The sequence below is a fragment of the Phascolarctos cinereus genome, unplaced genomic scaffold (genome assembly GCF_003287225.1).
Source record: "Phascolarctos cinereus isolate Bilbo 61053 unplaced genomic scaffold, phaCin_HiC Scaffold_5;HRSCAF=322, whole genome shotgun sequence".
Classification (NCBI taxonomy): domain Eukaryota; kingdom Metazoa; phylum Chordata; class Mammalia; order Diprotodontia; family Phascolarctidae; genus Phascolarctos; species Phascolarctos cinereus.
Window position 1 is genome coordinate 450,531,795 of NW_027555958.1, and position 21,349 is coordinate 450,553,143.

At 47.2% G+C, this 21,349-nt stretch overlaps 1 protein-coding gene across 1 annotated transcript in view; it reads right to left on the minus strand.

Moving 5' to 3' along the window:
- Nucleotides 1–21,349, minus strand: part of AGBL4 (AGBL carboxypeptidase 4) — a 900,343-nt gene that overhangs the window by 422,342 nt on the left and 456,652 nt on the right. The window contains exon 4 of the mRNA XM_020987710.2: nt 9,485–9,579. Within this exon, the coding sequence (XP_020843369.1) occupies nt 9,485–9,579 (95 nt within the window). The remainder of the gene's footprint in view (nt 1–9,484; nt 9,580–21,349) is intronic.

Below are 21,349 nucleotides of genomic sequence, written 5' to 3' on the forward strand. Positions count from 1 at the left end.
CCTTCCAGTGGGAGCTAGTACAGCCGAGCTCCCGTGTTCAAGCACAGTGCTCCATCCCTTTGCATTGGCTGTTCCCCATCCCTGCAATATTCTGTCCTCTCCTCTGCCTCTTAGAATTCCTGTCCTCATTGAAGACTGGTTAAATGCCACCTTCTTCCGAGGCCTCTCCAATTCCTCTCCCTGCTGCCAGTGCCTTACCCTCTAAGGTCGCCTTCCATTGATTCAGTCTATATCTGTGTGTACCTATGTATGTGTTGTCTGTCCCATTAGAATGTGAGCTTCTATTGCTGTGTTGTAAGAAATGATAAAGATGGTCAGTCCTCCATAAGGGGCTCACCTCCATATCAGCAGCCTTACCCCAGGTCTCTTGACGAGGCAGAGGTATCAGAGAAGTATTCTGTCATCTCTTATCCTCATGGCATGGACAGCCCACATTTTTCCTGGTCAGTTTAAATAATATCCAAGTGGAAGAGAATGTACCAACCTTCACCATAGAGGGAGTTTCCTCACCATGAAATTCCCTAAACAAGTGAAATCTTAAGTCCAGTCCCAACTCTTTTATCAAAGAAATTATGTATTCTCTATTGTTACTTTACGATATGTAAATATTGGCATATTATATTGCCTACGCATGATAAAGTTCATTGATTTGATGGGATAATACATCATGCCATGAGATGCGGTATGATCACAATTGCCTTCTTTGCCCCCAGGAGCTTGGCCCTGTCGACAGCTGGTCACCCTCTCCACCCTGTGGTCCAGCTTCCAGGTCTGAGCCCTTCCGGCCACTTGAGTCAGGTCTGTGGCAATGACAGAGCAAGCAGTTCTGCAGCCCAGGGTCAGAGGCTGGCCCCGCCACTGTCTACAGCCGGGGAGGGCTGACCGCAGCATCCCTCGAGAGCCCTCTGCCCTGATGCCAGGCTGCAGGAGAGAGGAGGCATTGGTGCGAAGGAAACATTGCTGTTCAGCCTAGAAACACTAGAAGAAAATCTGCTGGTAGGGAGGACTGGAGGCAAGACAGAGCATGTAACCCGGAGCATCACCAGGATCAGGGACATCCCCCAGACACACAGAGCAGGGCAAGGCTCCAGGGTCTTCTCAATGGCTCGGGTGATGACACCAATGTAACGCAATGCTTTTTGTTAAATGAAGCATGGTCCAAATTGTCCAAAATGCTCTCCTGATGACCATCATAGATCTCATTCAACTCAGAGAGATCTAGGAAGGCTTCATGGAGGAGGACACTGGACCTGGGTCTCCAATGATGGACAGAATTATGAGCTGACATGTTACTGTACATGGTAGATTCTTGGCAAATAGCCATTTGATTTTACTGCATGCATCCCCCATATGCTGGCCCTAAAACACCAATAGCACTAAAACAAGGGGCAAAATTAAAACTTCAGCGCAGGCCCCCTGACCCCCAGCTATGATGCCTGCCAATTGGTCACTCTGTTCCATGAGACTGCTCCTTATGAGCTCAGATTCTTCCACCAGGCACTGTCAGGACCTCAGTGCCTTACAGGGAGAGAGGGTCTCTGTGCTATCACAGAGTCCAGGAGCCTTGGCACTGAAAGGGACTTCAGAAGCTCTACAGAAGAAGAATGCATCCTGCTCCGACGTAAAGGGGGAACTCTGCCTACACCCCAGGACGATGAAAGGAGCAACAGCCCTAGAATCACAGGATCTGCGTTCAAATCCTGCCTCTGACTCATGACACCTGTATGACTCTGGGTCTTGGTTTCTTCACCTGTAACACAAAGCCATTGGAAAGGATGGCCCTGAGGTTGCTTCAAGCTTCAGAGCTAGGCTCTTAAAATGAAATTCAACATGGATGAATGGGAAGTGCTTTCTGTAGGCTCAGCCCTCCAGCAGAATGAAGAAATCCGGCTTGACAGGACTATGTAGCGCAGAATCAGGGGTCTTAGGAGCTCCCTACAAACCAAGAGGCTGGTCACAGACTCTCAGAGACGCCAGGTCCAAGCTGGGCCTGAACAAGAATCTGCTCCAGAATGTCTGCATGGCAGGTCCCCGAATGTTTGCTCAAAGCCATCTTGTGGGGGCGCCCCCAATCTCCAGAGACAGCACATCTACCTTGGGACAGCCCTCACTGTTAGGTAGCATTGCTGCACACAGCACAGCGCCTGGCACATGGTAAGTACTTAATATGGTTTTCAATCAAACTGAACAGAATTGTTTGGCTGACATCCTGTCCTAATCACCTCTGCCCTCAGGCCAAACCAAACAAGGCTAGCCCCAGATACCTGGAGCTATAATGTCCCACCCCATGAACTTTCTGGTCTCCAGGTGAAGCCCAATCTTTTGCCTAGAAGGTGACTAAGCCACAAATACAGGTAATTGGGCAACACCACACTACAAGATAAGCATATTAGAGAAAGGGATACAAAAGGTTATGAAGTCATTACTAACAGGGAAGGAGGCAAATTCCTGGGGTGGGAGGAAAACCCTGAGTTGGTGCTCTCAGTGTGGGGACCAAGTCCGCCAGCCTGATGGTGGCTGTGTGCCCTCATGGAGGTGGGTCCAGGGGACTACACAAAGCCATTGATGACCCTACACGGGACCATTTTCCAGGTAACTCCAACATCCTCCAAGGGCATCCCAAGCATCAGCAAACACCTGATGCAGCCCAGACACCAGACCTTGAGGAAGAGCACCCACAGCCACTCAGGGCCCCACAGGCCCATGTCCAAAGATGACAGAAGCCCTCACCCTGCAGATAGGCTCCACAGGGAGATGCTCCTTCCCCTTGGCCATCATTCATCCTTAATTCCCAATGTCCACTTCCATGCTGACCTCATTTATCACAGAAAAATAAGTCCTAGGAACCTTCCTGGCTGCTGCTCTCAGGCCAGATGCCTGATCACAGGAGTAAGGATGACAAGAGGAAAAATACCTCAGTCCTGATAGATTTCTATGGTTTACAGAACACTTGACAGCTGATAGTTGGGGGAGCTGGGCTAAGATCAGAGCAGACGAGGAAACGGAGGCAGAGAGAAGCTGAATGATGGGTAAAAAGAGAGGACGAAGGGAGATAATTTAGGTAAAGTGCTCAGCAAACCGTGTGTGTGTGTGTGTGTGTGTGTGTGTGTGTGTGTGTGTGTGACCTCTATTTATGGTTATTCTCCTCCCATCCACTTGGTCACTCTTTCTTACTTTCCTCTGCTGGGTCATCAGCCATCTCCTACACCCTGAACGAGACCCTGTCCTGAGCCCTCTTCTCATCAACTCTACCTTTTATCTTATTCTTGAGAGGACTATAACTCCTTGTATGTGCAGACCTCATCCTTTTCTTGACTCCTATCCTACATCACCACTGCCCCCTGGACACATCCATATGAATGTTCATAGGACTAATAATTAGTGAAATGCACATTAAAACAACTCTGAGGTTCACATCACACCATCAGGGTGGCAAAGTTGACAGGAAAGGAAGATGCCAAATGGTGGAGGGGCTGCAGGAAAACAGGTACATTCATGCCCTGTTGGCGTAACTCCAAACTGGTCCCAGCCACCCTGGAAAGCAATTTAGAACTGTGCCCCCAAATCTCTTAAACTGTGCCTACTCTTCAACTGAATCATGCCATTACTAGACCTCATCCCCAAAGAGATCCAAGAAAGAGGAAAAGGACCCATATGTACAAAAATATTATAGTAGCTCTTTTTATGGTGGCAAAGAATTGGAAATTAAGGGGATGGCCATCAACTGGGGGACGGCTGAACAGGTTGTGGTATGTGAACGTGATGGAATAGTATTGTACTGCAAGAAATGATTAAGGGGGTGGTTTCAGAAAAACCTGGGAAGACTTGTACAGACTGATGCAAAGTAAAGTGAGCAGCATCACAAAGCCGAACAACTTGGCAAGACTGGGGAACTCTGGTCAACAAATGACCAATCCCAGTGTCCAGAGGACTTGTGACAGAACATGCCACCCCCCTCCTGTTAGAGAGGTGACAGACTCAAAGTGCGGGCTGAAACATGCTTTTACAGACATGACCCACGGGGGAATTTGTTTCACTTGACTGTAACTGGGATTTTGTTTTTCTTGCTTTATCAGTGGGCTGGGGGTAGGGTTGTGAGGATAAGAGGGAAAGAAGGTGGATATTCATTTGAAAATAAAAATTTTAAAAATGTGATTAAAAAAAAATCTTTCCCCCTGAACCAATCCCTCTCAAAACTTTTCCCATTTCTGTCAAGGACAACTCCATCATCGTCTCTACTGTCACATGGACTCTGGGGGCCATGGGGCAGCAGCTCTGAGACCCCACCTTCACTTGCTGCATGTATGCCCCTCCAGGCAAGGGGAGGCCTTCTCCAGCCTCTTTCCCTTCACCTCAGATTGGGAACACTCCCCAGGGAGTTGGGACCACTCTGCCTTTCAACACCTCAAGCTCTAACACTCTGTGGTTTTAGGTGGAGAACGTGTCCCCCTTTAAGAACCTTTGAAAAAGTGCTGAGTCTGAGCAGCATCTGCTTCCTCCATTGGACCTTTGACCACGTGTTGGCCCCGTATATCTGCCCTTGAGGCTCTGGTGGCTTTCTGCTGGCTCTGTCTGCCATCCCACAGACTGATAGAGCCCATGGCCTGCCCGCCGGCCAGCCTGTCTGCCATCGCTCATTGTTTTCTCCTGGAGCAGCCCACCTTCTCCTCCAGGCGTCCATGCAATCGATGGCGGCTCTCAGACCAGAGCAAAGGCTTTCCTGAAGTCGAGCTGCTTTTGTGTGAGCTCCCTCCTTGTAGTCAAAGCCAGTGACTTGGCCAGCACCAAGGGAGGAGCTCCCCATCACACACACCTGAAGCCAGTGCTGAGCACACCTGCCCCAGCATGCACTTGCCTCTGTCCCCCAGAGGACAGCACTGTTCCCTAGAACTTACTTTTGGAGCCCACCTGCCCAGAAGCTGCGGGTCCTGGGGATAGCAGGTAGTGCCATTAGGCAGGGAGCACCATTTGTGGGGTTCAGAAGCTATTGTTAGCAGCTAACAGATTTAGTAGCTATTCTGAGATTGCAGATTTACATGTAACAAGTAACTTCCTGGTGCTTCAGAGGAATGAGGCCACAAGCAGGAGAGTGCTTCTTCTGTGGCTAAGTGCTAAGTTCTACCTCATCCCCCTTTGGGGCTCCCTCCCATGATGGAGGGGATGTTAGCCAGCAGAGGACAAGCTCTGAGAGGTCCTGTCAAGCAGGACAGCTTTGAATATGGAGGCCTGGTGACTTGGTTGTCCGAGGACCAGCCTAGGTAAGGAGAGATCGAGCCTCCAGGAGAGAAGCTAGTGCACAATAACTCCTGGGAATGTCCCAGATGAGATGTGGAGGGGCTGCAGTTGGCATCAGGGGAAGGCATGCCACCACAGAACCTCAATCTAGAATTGGAAAGCCCTCGGAGGTCATCTCACCCCACTCCCTAGTTTTACAGATGAGGAAACTGAGGTCCAGAGATGAGAGTCACCTATCCAAGGTCATACGTGGGATCACGAGTGCACAGTCAGTAGGGCCCTCAGAGGTCATCTCATTGGTTTCCTTCATTTTACAGATGAAGAAACTGAGGCCCAGAGATGAGAAGTCCCTTACCCGAGATGACACACATGGTCAGAGACCCAGAGACCTTCAGAAGTTATTTGGTCAGACCCCTGACCTTAGAGCAAAGGACGCCAAGCCCAAGGGGGGAAGGGCCCCATCCACAGTCACAAAAGGATTGAAAGGAGGAGACTGGATTTGAAATGAGTTCCTCTGACTCTAAACCTGGTGCTTGTTCATTGCCTCTGCATAAAGGCAGAAAACTTCCCCAGTTGTGTGGCCCTGGACAAGTCACTGAAATCTCATTAGCCTCAGCTTCCTCCAGGGATAAATGAGGATTACAGCCCCCTCTCCCCACAAGGCTATTGTGAGGATTAACTAGGAAGGGATGTGCAAAGTGCCTGCAAACCTGAAATGGACACCCCCCCCCCACGTATGTGCTGCTCTTGTAACCTTAGGGAAGTGGTTCCTCCCTATGTCCCTCAGCTCCCTCCTACCTACAACCACCTTTGCAAGCCACCATGTGTCCTCAGCCCCAGAGCTTCTCCATTAGTCAGTCGATGAGCACTCAACACTAAGAGCCAGACACTGTGCCAAGTGCTGGGGACACCAAGAAAGGCAGAGGGCACGTCCTGCCCTCAAGGGGCTCGCAGTCAAACGTGGCTGCGCCAGGCAAACAAACAGGCGCGGCGAAGGCCTTGCTCAGAGGGGATTGGGAAAGGACTCTGGTGGAAGCCAGGCTCGCTACCTCTGGTTTTTCACCCAGTTCTCCTAGGCTCCAGTGGCCCCGCAGGCCTACAAGGCGTGTGGTAGGATGGAGAATGACAGCCTTGAGGAGCTCGCGCTCAGATGCAGCCCCGGCAGCCGTGATGGTCTGCGAGGCCCCTCCTGGCAGTGAGCTGGAGCGTCTGCACCCTTCCAGGAGAGGGACGGAGGGCCAGCCACACACCCTGCCCTGGGACACGGGCACTCACACCGAGGGCGTGGTGTTGGCAGCCAGCTGAGCCTGGGCATCCCAAGCTTTCCTATTCCACTCATTTCCCGGGCACTGCCGCAGTGTTCAGTCACCGCTGCTCTGAAGGCCTGCGTCACCTGGCTTGCTCACCATCTTGGAAGGTCGAATCTCTGGCTCCCTGTGCCCAGGGCCAGGCCTGGGTCTCTCCCCTTCCCAACAGGCCGCTCTCTTCTGGCCTCCTTTGCCAAGCCCTGACTCAGTTGCTCTCCCCTCACCATGGCTTCCTTGTACGTGCTGGTGTCCCTATTCCAACAGCAGCCCTTGGAGGGTGAGAACTTTCCTTTGGCCTGGACTTGGATTTCCAGCCCTTAGCATGGTGCCTGGGACACAGGAGGTGCTTAATGAATGCTTGCTGACAGGACTGCTGATTGTTTGGGTGAAAGGAGAGATGCTATAATAGCTAGCATTTCTATGGCACTTCAAAGTTGGAAAGCTTTACATGTTGCCTCATCTGATGCCCACAACCACCCAGGGAGGCAGAAGCTATCATTATCCTCATTTTACAGAGTAGGAAACTGAGGCAGACAGAGGTAATGTGACCTGCCCAGGATCCCACAGCTAGGACGTGTCTGAGGCTGGATTTGAACTCAGGTTTTCCTGAATCTAGAGCCAGCGCTCTGTGCCCCATGGTGCCCCCTAGCGGTCTCTCCATCAATGCGGGTTTAGTACTGTGATATTTTCAATGAACTGAAGTGCTTAGATTGAGATCTGGAAGCCAATTCATTCATTTTACAGAAGAGGAAACAAAGTAAACTGAGGCCCAAGTCACAGCTGAGTAAACCGTAAAAGGTCTCTCAGAAAGGAAGGGCCACAGAAGGACTCAAAGCCAATTGCCCAAATCCAGGGCTCTATCTGCCCTGTTAGGCTGCCCTACAGGTCCATGGACACATTGAGAGACACACTGTGCAAAACGTGTGGCCCCTGGAAGGGCCATTAGTGCACCGGGGGTGGAGAGACCAAGGCTGAGTACCTCGCCAATAACTAACCAGTGTTAATAACTAATGGATGTTAATTATTAGCCATTATTGCGGCCTTTTAAGGTTTACAAAGCACTTTACAAATATTATCTCACTTGATCCTCCCAACAAGCCTAGGAGGAAAGTGCTATTACCATCCCCATTTTACAGATGAAAAACTTGAGGTTGAGAGCTGCAGCATCTGGATGAAGCTGGGCCACAAGCTGCTGAGGGAGAGAAATACCCACCCACAGCTGGCGGTTCCCACCTGGCCCAAGGCTCTGCTCTTCTAGAGTCTCAGTGAGGTGAGTGGGGCTCTATCCAGAAAAGCAAGCACTCAGGAAAAGAGTTTGGCTTTCACGTCATCACTTTAATAATTGCTGCTTGTTCTATTCAAACATAAAGCATCCAGAATCATGTTCTACTTTTAAAATGTGCAAATACTGTTAAGAGCCACCAGAATCCTGATCACGAATCAAAGGCAGTCTGTACCCGGGGCCAGGGGCACTGTGCATTTTTACATATGCACACACATACATATATGTTACGTATGTGTATAAATATACACACATATGAATATATATGTGTGTGCATTTAACTAAGTATGCATGTATATACACACATGTTCTCCATTCCCCCTCACCCCTCTACTCAAGCTCTATAAAGCAAGAAACACAGCCCACAGAGAAGCCTCATTAATCCCCCAGGCCCTTCTCCAAACAGCTGCCACGCCACAGGGCGTAGTCGGGAGCCAGCTACGGCCAGCAGACAGAACCACTGGGAAGAGGAATAGCACCACCAAGGAATCAGGACAGGAATGCTGTCCATGTGCGGCCTTACTATGCTTTTGTAAAACGAGTGTGTTGGAAAAGAGAGGCTCCAAGGTGCCTGCCAGCTCTGACTCCATAATCCTATGGCCTGTTCCCTGTGGGTGCCTGGACGAGTCAAGAACTTCCCCGGTCACAGTGGAACAGCTCGACGACTGGAACAGACCTCTTCTAGTCTGCCCTCTTCATCCAGGACCCATCTAGGTTGTGTTGGGGGAAAGAGCAGCAAGGAAAAGAAAGAGCTCGGAAGAGCAAGTGGAAACTTGCCCAGGTGAAGGACTATCTGGAAAACCCCAGATGCCAAACAGAAATCAGAGCACATTCATCCCTTCTGCCTCTGATGGAACAGCTCCTCCCGGAACCCCCACTGCAGCAGGAAGGGGCCCCAGGCCGCTGTGCCTCATTCCTCCCAGGCTGCCATGCCTCGTTCCTCCCGGGCTGTGCTCTCAGCATCCTCTCCTATGCCCATCTCCTTTTCCTGAAGCCTCACTCCAGAGCTCCAGTTCCCCCACTGGAAGTTCCCTCCATCCCCATGGCTTCTTCCTCAGAAGCAGATGCACAAACAGAAACACAAGCCCACCCAGAACATCAAGGCTCCCAGACCATCCGACCTGTTTGAGATCGTCGGGCCCAATCTCCTATTTTTACATCTCACAGACATATCTCGTCTCCCTCCTACACCCCCAAGTCAGTAGCCCCCATACCCTGCCATGGCAGGCGGATAAATCACCCTTGCCCACATGCACACCCAACTTTAGGGTGAGGATAGTGCATTTTTCAGCCAGGTTCTTTCTCTTCAATTGCAACTTCCATTCATCTCTTAGTAACAGCTGTTATTCCTCCTTCGGGGAAGACATCAGAAGGTGACTGAATACAGCACCTACCCGCATGTAGAGCCTATGAGCTCTGCAAACAAAGCCTGTGGAGAGCAAACTCAGCCAGCAGCAAGAGCCCGGGAGCTCCAGAGGGGCAAGTCCCCCACTCGCGGGCTCTCCGGGAAAGCAAGAGAAAGAAGACGCAGAAGGCCAACATTACGCCCAGCGACAGGCTGCTGGGACAGCAGCGGGGCGACTTCCCCCAGACGCGGCGCGTTCTGCCCCGAGGATTACTGACTTGGACCAAGGAGAGACGGCTTCAGCCTGGAACTTACCATCTGGGGCGGCTGGCGGACTTCACCATTGGGGTCATGCCGTCTCTGTAGAGGCTCCTGGTCTTACTGAAGTTAACGATGTTGAAAATCACCCTCTGAGAGAGAAAGAGACGGAGGGAAACGGATCCCATTAGAGCGCTGTCTTGAGCAGAGAGCGGCGAGCGAGGCGCTAACAAAGCCACCCTACGTGCCTTTAGACATTCAGCTGCCCTTCCCAGCTCATGGGGACCGGCCAGGCCGCCCCTGGTTTTCGGGGCTTTGCCAAAGCTAACCAAGGCTTTGCCACAAAGTCCTCAAAAGTACCCAACTTAATCCAGTACACAAAGACGAGCTGGGGTTTGAATCCCATATCTGCGACTGACTGGCTCTGCGACTGCAGGAAAAGAATATTTCTGGGGAAGATGATAGCAACGTTCACGTGTCTCAAGGTCTGTCCTGTGGATGAGGACGAGACTTGTCCTGCTTGGTCCCAGAAACCTACACATCTCAGTCCCCAAGAGTGTGAATAAGCACCCCCCACAGCGGTCACCGTATTTGAATTTGCAGGGTACATTTCCACTGGGCTGAAACCATGACCACATTTCACATCATTATAACTTCAAATGGTGGAAATTCTCCTTCAGAGGACTACTTTATGAGATTCTTTATTTGCCTTAATTAGGACCTAGCTGTACAAGGAGCGATTGGGGAACATTACACAGGAGTAGACTGAGGCTCCGAGTCAGGAAAAACTTCCTAACAACGTGAACTGTCCTCCTTTCTGGATGCTGACCTGCCAGAGAGATTCTGGAGCAGGAATTCTTTACCTTTTGTGTGTCAAGGACCCCCACACCCTCGCTTTGATAGTCTGCCGAAACCTACTGATCCCTTCTTAGAACCACATTGTTGTTGTTTTTATACAGAAAATAAAAGACATAGGATTGCAAAGAAAATTATAATGAAAGGTAGCTATCAAAAATATATGTATGTATGTATGTATATATACATATATATACACATATATATATGTATATACACACACACACATATACACATGCATATACACACACATGCACACACTTTACTGGACGTGGCCTCCCAACCAATTCTCCACTCTTGGTAGAGAAAGAACTTTGGTAAACACAATCAATCAATCTCTCTCTCTCTCTCTCTCTCTCTCTCTCTCTCTCTCTCTCTCTCTCTCTCCCCCTCCCCCCACCACCCCGTCTCCTTAAACTACTTAGAATTTACTCACCTGTTTACATATGGTAACCCTTCCTCTGTCCCCTAATAGACTGTAAGCTCTTTGAGGGCAGGAACTTTTTGTGTCTTAGCCTAGCACAGTGCCTTAAACATAGTAGGCATTAAATAAGTGATTCTGGATTGAACCAAACATCCACATAACAGAATTTCTTTGTGACAACCGTCTTCTGAGTTAGGGCCAGGTTGGGAATCTGTTTCCAGAACTCCTCGTCCCTCTAATCCTTCTGTCCATGTGACCTACAGTGCCTACACACTCTTATCACAAAACTGCATCTGCTCTGAAATGTTCTCTTTCATTCTTCCTGATTCTCATTCCTGGATTCCCTTCAGAAGGACATATCTGTGAAATGAAAGGGCCATTCCAGCTCTGACATACCACGGGTCTATCTATAATCACAACTCTTCTCCCACCCCGATGCTACTAAAAGCATTTTCATGAGTAATTAATTGAAAAATATTGGGGGGGTACATAATTTTGTATTTTTATCTGCATTATAGGTTACCAGGGCCAAATAACTTAGCTTCATAAAAAACTGCTGAATTAAAGGATGTTTTCGTCCTTCATCCTAGTAGAATAACGAATAGACGGTAAAATTCTGTAAAACAATCAGTTTCCTCCACTACAGGCAGTGAGTCATCATCACCTAACACCACTTCCCCAGGGTGGGGATGAAGAAGTGGAGATTCTGCTACATGAGGCAGGGAAAGAGGAAGCGAAGCGGGCAGGACAAAATGCCCCTAGAGGAGGCCTGAGCTGGAGGGCCACAGAGTGGGGGTGGATAGCTTGAGCCTCCTCCTTTCTTTTTTATTTGTTTGTTTTTTGTTTTTAGGCAATTGGGGTTAAGTGACCTGCCCAGGGTCACACAGCTAGTGAGTGTCAAGTGTTTGGTCTGAGGCTGGATTTGAACTCAGGTCCTCCTGACTTCAGGGCTGGTGCTCATCCACCTAGCTGCCCTAAGCCTCTTCATTTCTAGAGGGGGAAGGACGCCAAAAGCTTTGAAAGTATCACTGCCTTATTATTACCAAAAAGGTGACTGAGAAACCACTACCTACACATTCTTATGCCAATTTTCCAGCCACACAGTGATAATCTATGAGAATGAGCTGCACCTGTATTGAGGATGTCCTTGATCAGGGAATGGGAAGAGAACAGGCAGGCATTAAAAAAATGATATTCTAAAGGAGACCACTTGTACACAGTTCCACAACGGGCCTGAAGGGACAGAAAAGGCAAGATCCCAGTGCCTACTGTTTGTGGACCACAAAAAGTGTTTGATTCAGCTGGGCAAAATGTGTATCCTAAAAACTCTGCCCACCTCTTAACACAAGAGGGCAAAGTGGAAATAGAAAGAATCCACCAGTGACCTCCTGAAACAAACTCCAAAATAAAAACTCCTAGAAACATTATGGTCAAAATCTAGGGCTTTCAGGTCAAAGAAAAAATACTGCAAGCAGCCAGAAAAAAAAGGATTCAAATGCTGAGCAGCCACAGTCAGGACTACACACCACTCAGAAGCCACCACTATGCAGGAGTGGAGAGCGTGGAATATGATATTTCAGCAGGCAAAGGATATGGGCTTACAAGGATAACTCACCCACACAAGGGTGACGACACTGCCTTCCCTTCCAGCTAAAATCCCATCTTCCACGGGAAGCCCTTCCAGAAGCCCTTCATTCTTGTGCGTTCCCTCTGTGGTGGACGTCAAATTCATCCCTGTGTAGCTTGTTTTTACATAGTTGTTTACATGTTGTCTCCCTCGTTAGAATGTGCACTCCTTGAGGGCAGGAAGTGTCTTTTGTTTTTCTTTGTATCTCCAGTACTTGGTACAGTGCCTGGTACACAGTAGGCACTTAAATATGCATTGAATGAATGACTACAGGAAAAATTTACAGACTTTAGTGAGAAAGAAGACTTCAAGGAGTTACTGACGAAAAGACCAAATGATAAATCCCAAGATCCAAGCTTTCGGGGTAAGAACTAAAGCAGTTTGGCAGACACTAGGCATAGCCTAACATTTCATACCAAATACCAAGACAGGTCAAAATGGATAAATGATTTAGATATAAAGGGTGGTACCATAAGTAAATTAGGGGAGCTTGGGAAAATGTACCTGTTACAACTATGGATAAGGGAAGAGTTTATGACCAAACAAGATAGAGAGCATCACAGGATGTAAAATGGATAATTTTGTTCACATGAAATTGAAAAGCTTCTGCACAAAGTAAACTAATGCAACCAAAATTAGAAGGAAAATAGAAAACCAGGGGAAATTTTTACAGCAAATTTCTCCAATAAAGGCTCCATTTCTCAAATATACAGAGAACTGAGCCAAATTTATAAAAATAAGAGCCATTCCCCAGTTGATAAATTGTCAAAGGATGTGAACAGGCAGTTTTCAGAAAAAGAAATCAAAGCTATCAATAGTCACATAAAAATATTCTAAATCACTACTAATTGGAGAAATACAAATTAAAACAACTCTTAAATACCCATTAGATTGACTAACATGACAGAAAAAGAAAATGACAAATTCTGAAGAAGACGTGGAAAAATTAGGACACTAAATGCAATGTTTGTGGAGTTGGGAACTCGTCCAACCATTGTGGAGAACAATGTGGAACTATGCCAAAAGGGCTATAAAACTGTGCATACCCTTTGATCCAGCAATACCACTACTAGGTCTGTATCCTACGAAGATCACAGAAAATGGAAAAGTATCCACATGTACAAAAATGTTTAGAGCAATTCTTTTTGTGGTGGCAAAGAATTGGGAATTGAGCAAATGGCCAAACAAGTTGTGGTTCATGATTGTGAGGGAATACTATTGTGTTATAAAAAATGATGACCAGAATGGTTTCAGAAAAACCTGGGAAGACCCGTATGAACTGATGCAAACTGATGTGAGCAAAACCAGATCACTGTACACAGTAATAGCAATATTGTAATGATGATCAACTGTGAAAGACATTTCACTACTCTGATCAAGAGAATGATCCAAGGCAATTCTAAAGAACTCATGATGAAAAATGCTAACTACCTTCACAGAGAGGACTGATGAACTCTGAGAACAGATTGAACCATATTTTTTAACTCTTTTTATTTTTCTTGGTTTATTTTGTTTTCTTGCAACATAGCCAATATGGAAATATGTTTTGTATGACTTCACATGTATAATCAACATAAAATTGCTTGCCTTCTCAAAAAGAGGGAAGTGAAGGGAGAAAGGGAGAGAATTTGGAACTCAAATTTTTTTTAAAAGATTGTTAAATTTTTTTACATGTAATTGGAAAATGTTTAACAAAATAAATAAAATAAGTTTTAAAAAAAAGACCAGACACATGTAAAGACTTTGACGTGCAAACACAGGAGTAAAGAAAAACATTAAAAAGGTAAATATGAATGAACAACCATATGGGATTAAACAAGGTTAAACTGCTTACATACTAATATGGGGAGATGATCCAAGTGTCCACTTTGAATTATTATCATCAGAGATTATAGAGGAAGTCTAATTAGGCAGAAGGCATGGGAAGGATTCTATTATGTCTTTCTGATATTAAAAGAAAAATGGGAAGGGAGGGGAAGAGAAATACACTTCAGGGGTGGAGGAAAGTAGGGGAGTGGAAAGAAAGCTTAAGGGATATGTACATAACTGGGTGCCATTTTTATCAGGTTCCTATCTTCTTTTTTTTTCCTTTTAATATGTGACTGACAACATTCTTGATCACTGTGCCCAATACTATTTTTTCCCATAAGCTCAGCGATTTTTGTTGCTCTATTTTGCATAGTAGGGTGCTTTTCAGGAAAACATGTCATGTTATAGCAGAACTGCCTATGAACATGATAGAATATTATTATATTGTAAAAAAAAGATAAGGGGTTTGTTTCAGAGAAAACTGGTAAGAATTGCATGAATTGATGTATAATGAAGTGAGAAGAACCAGAACAACTTGTACAAAGACAACAATACTGTGAAGTCAAGCCACCATGCAAGACTTAAAACTCAACCTGAATTGGCCCATTAACAACTACATCTATACCCACATCTCTTTCTCCATATCTTGGATAGATATTTTGGATGGGATAATAAAAAGTGAGTAAAGAACTGAAGAGGAGGAAGAGTGTGGGCTATTTCTTTGGGGAAATCAAGCAGGCACTTTAAATGACCTTGAATTTCTCCCTGAAACAAAGACCCACTTCTTCCTTAAGATCCATATTTGCCCCATAATGCTACATTCTATGACTAAGATAATGTCATGGTCTCTGAAAAATTGTAGTTACAAGTCACCCAAATGGCAATGGAGATGAGCATGCTGGTTGTAAGAAGGCTACCACAGAACCGCCCAGGAGAAGGGGTACAAAGGACATCATCGGAGAATTTTTTAAAAAGCTATTATTGCATTTTGCTCATACATCATCTTCATTTCTGAATACATCCCCCCTTTATGTATTCAATAAGCCTTTCCTTGTAACAAATAATGTAGCTTTTTTTTTAAACTGAAGTATATTTCTGTGACTAAAGAATCACAAAACCTCAGTTCTCGAAGGGACCTCAGCGGCCATAGCATCTGATCCCTACAGAAATAAGAACCTCCTCTATGATATATCAGCAAATAGTCATCCACCCTTTACTTGAAAAAGGCCAGCAATAATGTAACCGTCTATGCCCCAAGGCAACCCATCCCACTTTTGGATAGCTCTCATGTTAGCTAGATATTCCTGGCTTGGTCCTTCTTGAAGCCTACACAGGTAACAAAACAAAACTAACCCCCTCCTCCACCTTTCCTTCCCCAAAGAGTTGGATGAATGGAAAAGAATAAGACCGGGATGCCTGATGACAGGGAGGGCTAACTGAGAGATGGCAGTCATACAGTGCCAGGGGCTCTGGAGGAAGGAGACCAGGACCACAGGGCAAGGAAATGAACACTGGGAAGTCTCTTGAAACCAAGAAAAATCAATAGAGGAAGGGCTGACGTGGACTAGAAAGTTGCTCTGTTTTTCTGAACAGTCTTTGGCGGGATGTCTGGAAGAATCTGTTGGAGACGAGCATTCCTGCCAATCGGACGCTTTGCCAAGTTTAAAATGGATGATCAGAAGTTTTTCCTGTGTCTCCTTAACAACGGAAGATCAGCACCAAATCAGTGTGAAGACCTTTACAGGCTAGAGATAAAAGCATCTAAATGTGGCAGGGAGCAGACTCCCGATCCAAGCATCTCCACCATCCACTTATCTCCTCAGGAGTTTGGATAATGACTTACGATGCTCTGCAGGGTGGCAGAAGAGAGTGGGGAGAACTCTGCCTTGGGAATCAAGGGTATGGGACAGAAAACTACCAGACTGGGGACCAAGAGAATTGGCTCAATAATGCAGCAGCTAGTGAGCTTGCAACAAGCCATTCGACCTCCTAGGAATCAGTTTTCTCCTGTCTAAAACAAATGGCTTGGACAAGATGGTAAGTAGGAATTCTGGTACTTGGGACAAATGTAAATGAGGGAAAAGGAAAAAGGGCCCAGGACAGAGACGTGAGCCATACTCAGGGTAAGGGGGTAGGAAATGCAGGATGATCCAGCAAAGCTTACTGAGAAAGAGCAGCCACAGAAGAGGGTGGGAAAAGACCCTAGAGAGAGGTGGATCATGAAAACCAGAGATAGGAAAGAATAGCCAGGAAAAGAGAGAGGCCAACAGTGTCAAATTCTGCAGAGAAGTAAAGAAGAAAGGGAATTGAGAAAAGACTGTTGGACTTTCAATTAAGACATCACTAGAATGGGGCAGCTAGGTGGCACAGTGGATAGAGCATGGGACCTGGATTCAGGAGGACCTGCGTTCAAATCCGGCCTCAGACACATAACACTTACCAGCTGTGTGACCCTGGGCAAGTCACTCGCCCAACCAAAAAAAAAAAAAGACATCACTAGAAACCTTGGAGAAACCAAGGTTCAATTGAGAAATAAGGCTGGAAGCCAGATTATAAGAGATTCAGAAGTAAATTGAGGGAAGTAGAGGCAGCAGATGTAGGAAGTTGTTACCAACATTTTTATGGCTGCTGCTGTTGTCAATAATAATATGAATAATTATAATTATAATAGGAAAAAATATCATCCAGCCCAGGAGTTTGGCCATGAAAGAAAAGCGCTACATAGCATGATAACTTTAGGCTAGGAGGGTCAAGTGATGATATTCGAAGGCTGGGGAAGACTTGGGGTATGTATGTAGGCAGCAGGAATAGATACAGTAGATGGGTGTAGACTGAAGATTAATAAGACATGGGCAGTGACTATGGGGGCAATGTCCTTGTAGAGACTGAAGAAGCTGAGATCAAGCAAAAGGGACTGGCCTTGGTGAGAGGGGCCACGTCTCAGAGAATGGAGTTGAGGAGAAAATGGGGAATTTTGACAAGGAGTATTGACGGACTAAGTAGGAAAAGGGGGGTTGTCAGAGCAAATGGCCTTGTTCTCTCAGTAAAGGATGAGGAAACCAAGAATTCTGTTGAAAGGCAGGAAGAGAAGGGACTTGTGAGAGGCTTGAAGGGAAAAGAGGCACAGAGGAGCCACTGTGAGGAATCTGAAAGAGACCCAAGTACAGAGAATAGAAGGATTACCTCAAAGAATGAGGACCAATGAGATTAAGGAACAGAAATCTATCTTGGACTCAGTTCGGTTCTACACCTTTCTCCAGCTCTGTTCAGGATCATGTGAAAAGGAGAAGAGGTAGATGGTGGGTAAATGCAGGTTTGGGTTTTGGAGAGGCATGAGTAGGACAAAGGAACAAGGCATTCCAGGAAAGAAGATGGTGCATCATTGAAATGGTCAACTGTAGGGAGGGCAGAATGGGAAACCACCTTAGGAGCACTGGCTTGGCCGAGGTCGACTGAGAGGTGGAGGTCACGGTGAGGCTGGAGAATAAACCTAGGAGGAACAAGACACAGGGAGAAATGACATGCTAAGAGAGTGGAAAGAGTGCTCTCATGGAATTAACCCAAGAGTCGGCATCAAAGAGTCTGGGTTGAAATTTGTATCTGCCCGTGCCTAGATAAGTGACTCTGAAGTACGGGAGCCGACGAGATCCCCTAGTGAAAAGGGGGAAAAGAGGACAGGGACTAGGACAAAGCTCTAGGGGATGCCTACTGTTACTGGGCATGGCACGGATGAAGATATAGCAGAGGAAATGAGGATAAGCAAGCAGACAGGCAGGAGGAGAATCAGAAGAACAGCATCAAGGAAACTTAGAGAGCAGACAGTATCAAGGGAAAGAGGGTGAGCAACAGTACCGAAGGCTGCCGAGACATCCACAAGGACGGAGAAAAGGCCACAGGTATTATCCCCATTTTACAGATGAGGAAACTGAGGATGAGAGACAGAGTAACTTGCTCATTGACAGAACTAGCAAAGTGGCTGAACCCATCTGCCTTCTGCTTCCAAGCCCAGAGTTCATTACACTATTCTGTGTGGTTCCAGATAGGCTTGATGAACCCAGAGAAATGCAAAACCGTCCCGTCAGTCATTCTCAACCCTGCATTTCTGCAAACACTTCAGTCCTGCTGTTGCTATATCACATTCAGATCTGGAGGGTGGAGACTTCTCTCGGGTCCCATGGAGGTGGCTATCTGCTCCTGGGAGTTTGGGGTGAGACTGATGGCATCCATGGATGGCAGTACACCTTCAAAGCTGGATTGTAACCATGGAAATCCATCAGAGGAAGCACAGTGAAGCAGGCTGTCAGGGAAGGATGTCCAGGAGTCCTCTCTGGAGCGTCTCAAGTCAAGGTGTGAGCACTGGTGGAATGAGCGCGGAGCGGGAGACGGAGAGGATGCAGCCCACTGAGCAGTGGGTGCTCTTGCTCCCCTGCCCCCTGCACCCATCACGGAAGCCTGGGGTCCAAGACTAGGCTCCCAAAATGTAACGTCTGCCTCAAAGCAGACCTCATACCCGTACACACGGGAGGATAGAAACATTTTTAGGTCTTTGTTAGAAAAGAAGAACAAAGCATCCAACCTATTTCCAAATAGGAAGAGTTGGCTCCCATCCTGCCTTCCCCCCACCCAGCCCAGCCCATTATGTTCTTCCACTGCTGGCAGCTTATGAAATGATTTTTTTTATTAGAGAGATAGAGTTTATCTTTAAAAATGTGAATGTCTTTAGCTGTTTGTTTAAGAAACCAGACATCTGCCATTCTGAAATAAAAGGGCTTTAAAAGTCTGTAGACCATCAAGGCAGCTAATGACCTAAATAAGAACTAGAATCCCTAAGGTTAGGGGATTACAGAATGTCAGATTGAGAAGAGACCTCAGACCCTAGATCACAGAAGGTCAGAGCTCGGAGGTTCTTCAGAACAGGGAATGTCAGAGCTGAGAGGGCCTTAGAACAGGGGATTCCAGGGGTGGGAAGGGCCAGAACAGGGAAAGTCAGAGCTGGGAGGGGCCTGAGAACAGGGAATATGGGGGTGGTGAGATAGCTCAGAGGAAGGACCTTGGCCAACTCTGTGCAACTTGTGAATGCCCCCTCCCAGACCACAGGCTCTATCTGGAGTCCTCCCCTCCCAGACCCCCGCTGCAGCAGCTGAGAGCCAGGGCACTGGCCTCCTTCCTCCATCAGGGGCCAGCCACATCTCTTCAAGGGAGGCTTTTGCCAATGGATCCCGAGCGAGGAGATGTCAGGAAGGATGGATGAGCACCGGCTTCCTGCTTTTGCCAGCTTCCTCTTGGGCATGGAGCCGCAGCTGACTGTGAGGCAAACTATCTTTTTCCTTCTTGTTCATATTTCTGTCCCTATAATCCACCCAAGGAGCCCCAGAAAGCTTGGGCCACAATGATGTCAGCCTTTACATACAGGGAGAACTCTAGATTCACAATGATGCTCCTGCCTGCTCTTTACTGCTACTATCTGCCATTTTTTCTGCCTTCCAAATAATCAGGAATCTTGGAATCCCACAGCTCTCGATGTCTAGCCCCATACGATCAGCCATCCCAGAAGAGGACACATAGTTCAACTTGTCCCTGAACAGAAATGCCTTCTACAACATTCCTGCCAGCCTCAGCAGGAATTCCTCCAGTGATGGGGACCTCATTACCCCCCAGAGCAGTCCATTACATTGATGGATAGCTGCCGTGGTTGAGCGGCCATGTAGTATGATAGACTGGGCACTGGATGGAATATCACAAGACCCAAGTTCAAACCTCAAATACTTACTGGAAGTGTTAACTGGGCACTCAAGTCACGTGGCCTCTCTGAGATTTTCTTCTCCTCATCCATAAAATGAGAAGTCCAGAATCAGCGGGCCCTGGGTCCTTTCCAGTTCTAAATCTAGAATCCCATGAATTTCTTCCCCAGATTGACCTACAATCTGCCTCTCTGTAACTTCACTTCAGGGCTTCTGGTTCTGACCCTCTGGGCTCAGACAAAACAGGACTAATCTCATTCTATCACAAGCTTGACGCACACCGGCCAAGCTGCTCCTGCTCAGGCTAAACACCCCCTTCCCTCAGTTGATCTAATCAAGGCCTGATCCCCTCCAGTCCTTTCCTCCTGTGGGCACATCCTTTCTAGTCGGTCATTGCCTTCCTTGAAACTTGGTGCCCAGACCTGAACACAGTACACCAGCTGGCATGTGACCAAGGCAGCAGACAATCCTCTCATAGCCTCTCCTTTGACACCAAGCCTATCTTTAAAAACAAACAAAAATCATTTATTTATTTGTTTGTCAATAACATGGAGAGATGTTTCTTTATTAAAATAAGTAAGCTTGCTTGCTGAAAAATATATCTATTATTTCTTGAAATAAATTTGTTTATTTAATATTTTATTTAAATTTAATTTCATTTTGTTTTCAGCTCTGAATTTTCTCCCTTCCACCTCCCCGTCCCCTCTTCTGAAAAGCAAGAAAAACAAAACCTGTTACAAGCATGTACAGTCATGAAAATGAATTCACGCATCAGCCCTGTCTAAACCCCCCCCCCCAAACCCTCAATCTGCATTCCAAGTCCTCTGCTGCTGTCTCGGGAGATGGGCGGCATGCTTATCCTGAGTCCTCTAGACCCATGGCTGGTCCTCTCCTGATGCAGCCAGAGATCCCCCTGTGTTTCCATGGCTGTCAGGTCACACTGCTGACTCAGCCTCCTAGAGCGCCGTGGGCTTCTTTCACCGGTGCAGTTGTCTGGCTGACCCCTGACTGCCCCTCCCCCCTGCTCCCACAGCCTGTATCCGTACAGCTGTTTGATGACCCCAGGAACCACCAGTTCAGTTCATCCATGATTTCACCCATCTATGTCCTAGCTGCAACAATGCAAGTCTCACCCAGTCCGTATCTTTTCATGCTATGTCCACCCCTACAGCCTCCAGGGCAAACATACTCAAGGACTTCCTCTAGGGAAGACTCTACATTTTGTCATCCAATTCAGCCCAATGTTAGGCTAGTAACATCAGGCTGCTGGAGAGCCCCAGCAGCTGTGGGGTTTCAGTCGAGGTCTCAGTGGCCTGCAAGCTGAAAAGGAACCTGTCCTGAGTCGTGGCTGCATGACGAGCCAATGTGAACTTGGCACCCCGAGAGCAAGGAGTTTGTCTGGGCAGAGGCCGCGGCATTCGGCTCTGTCCCCAGGCCCCACTTTAGGAAGGATATTAATTGGCCAG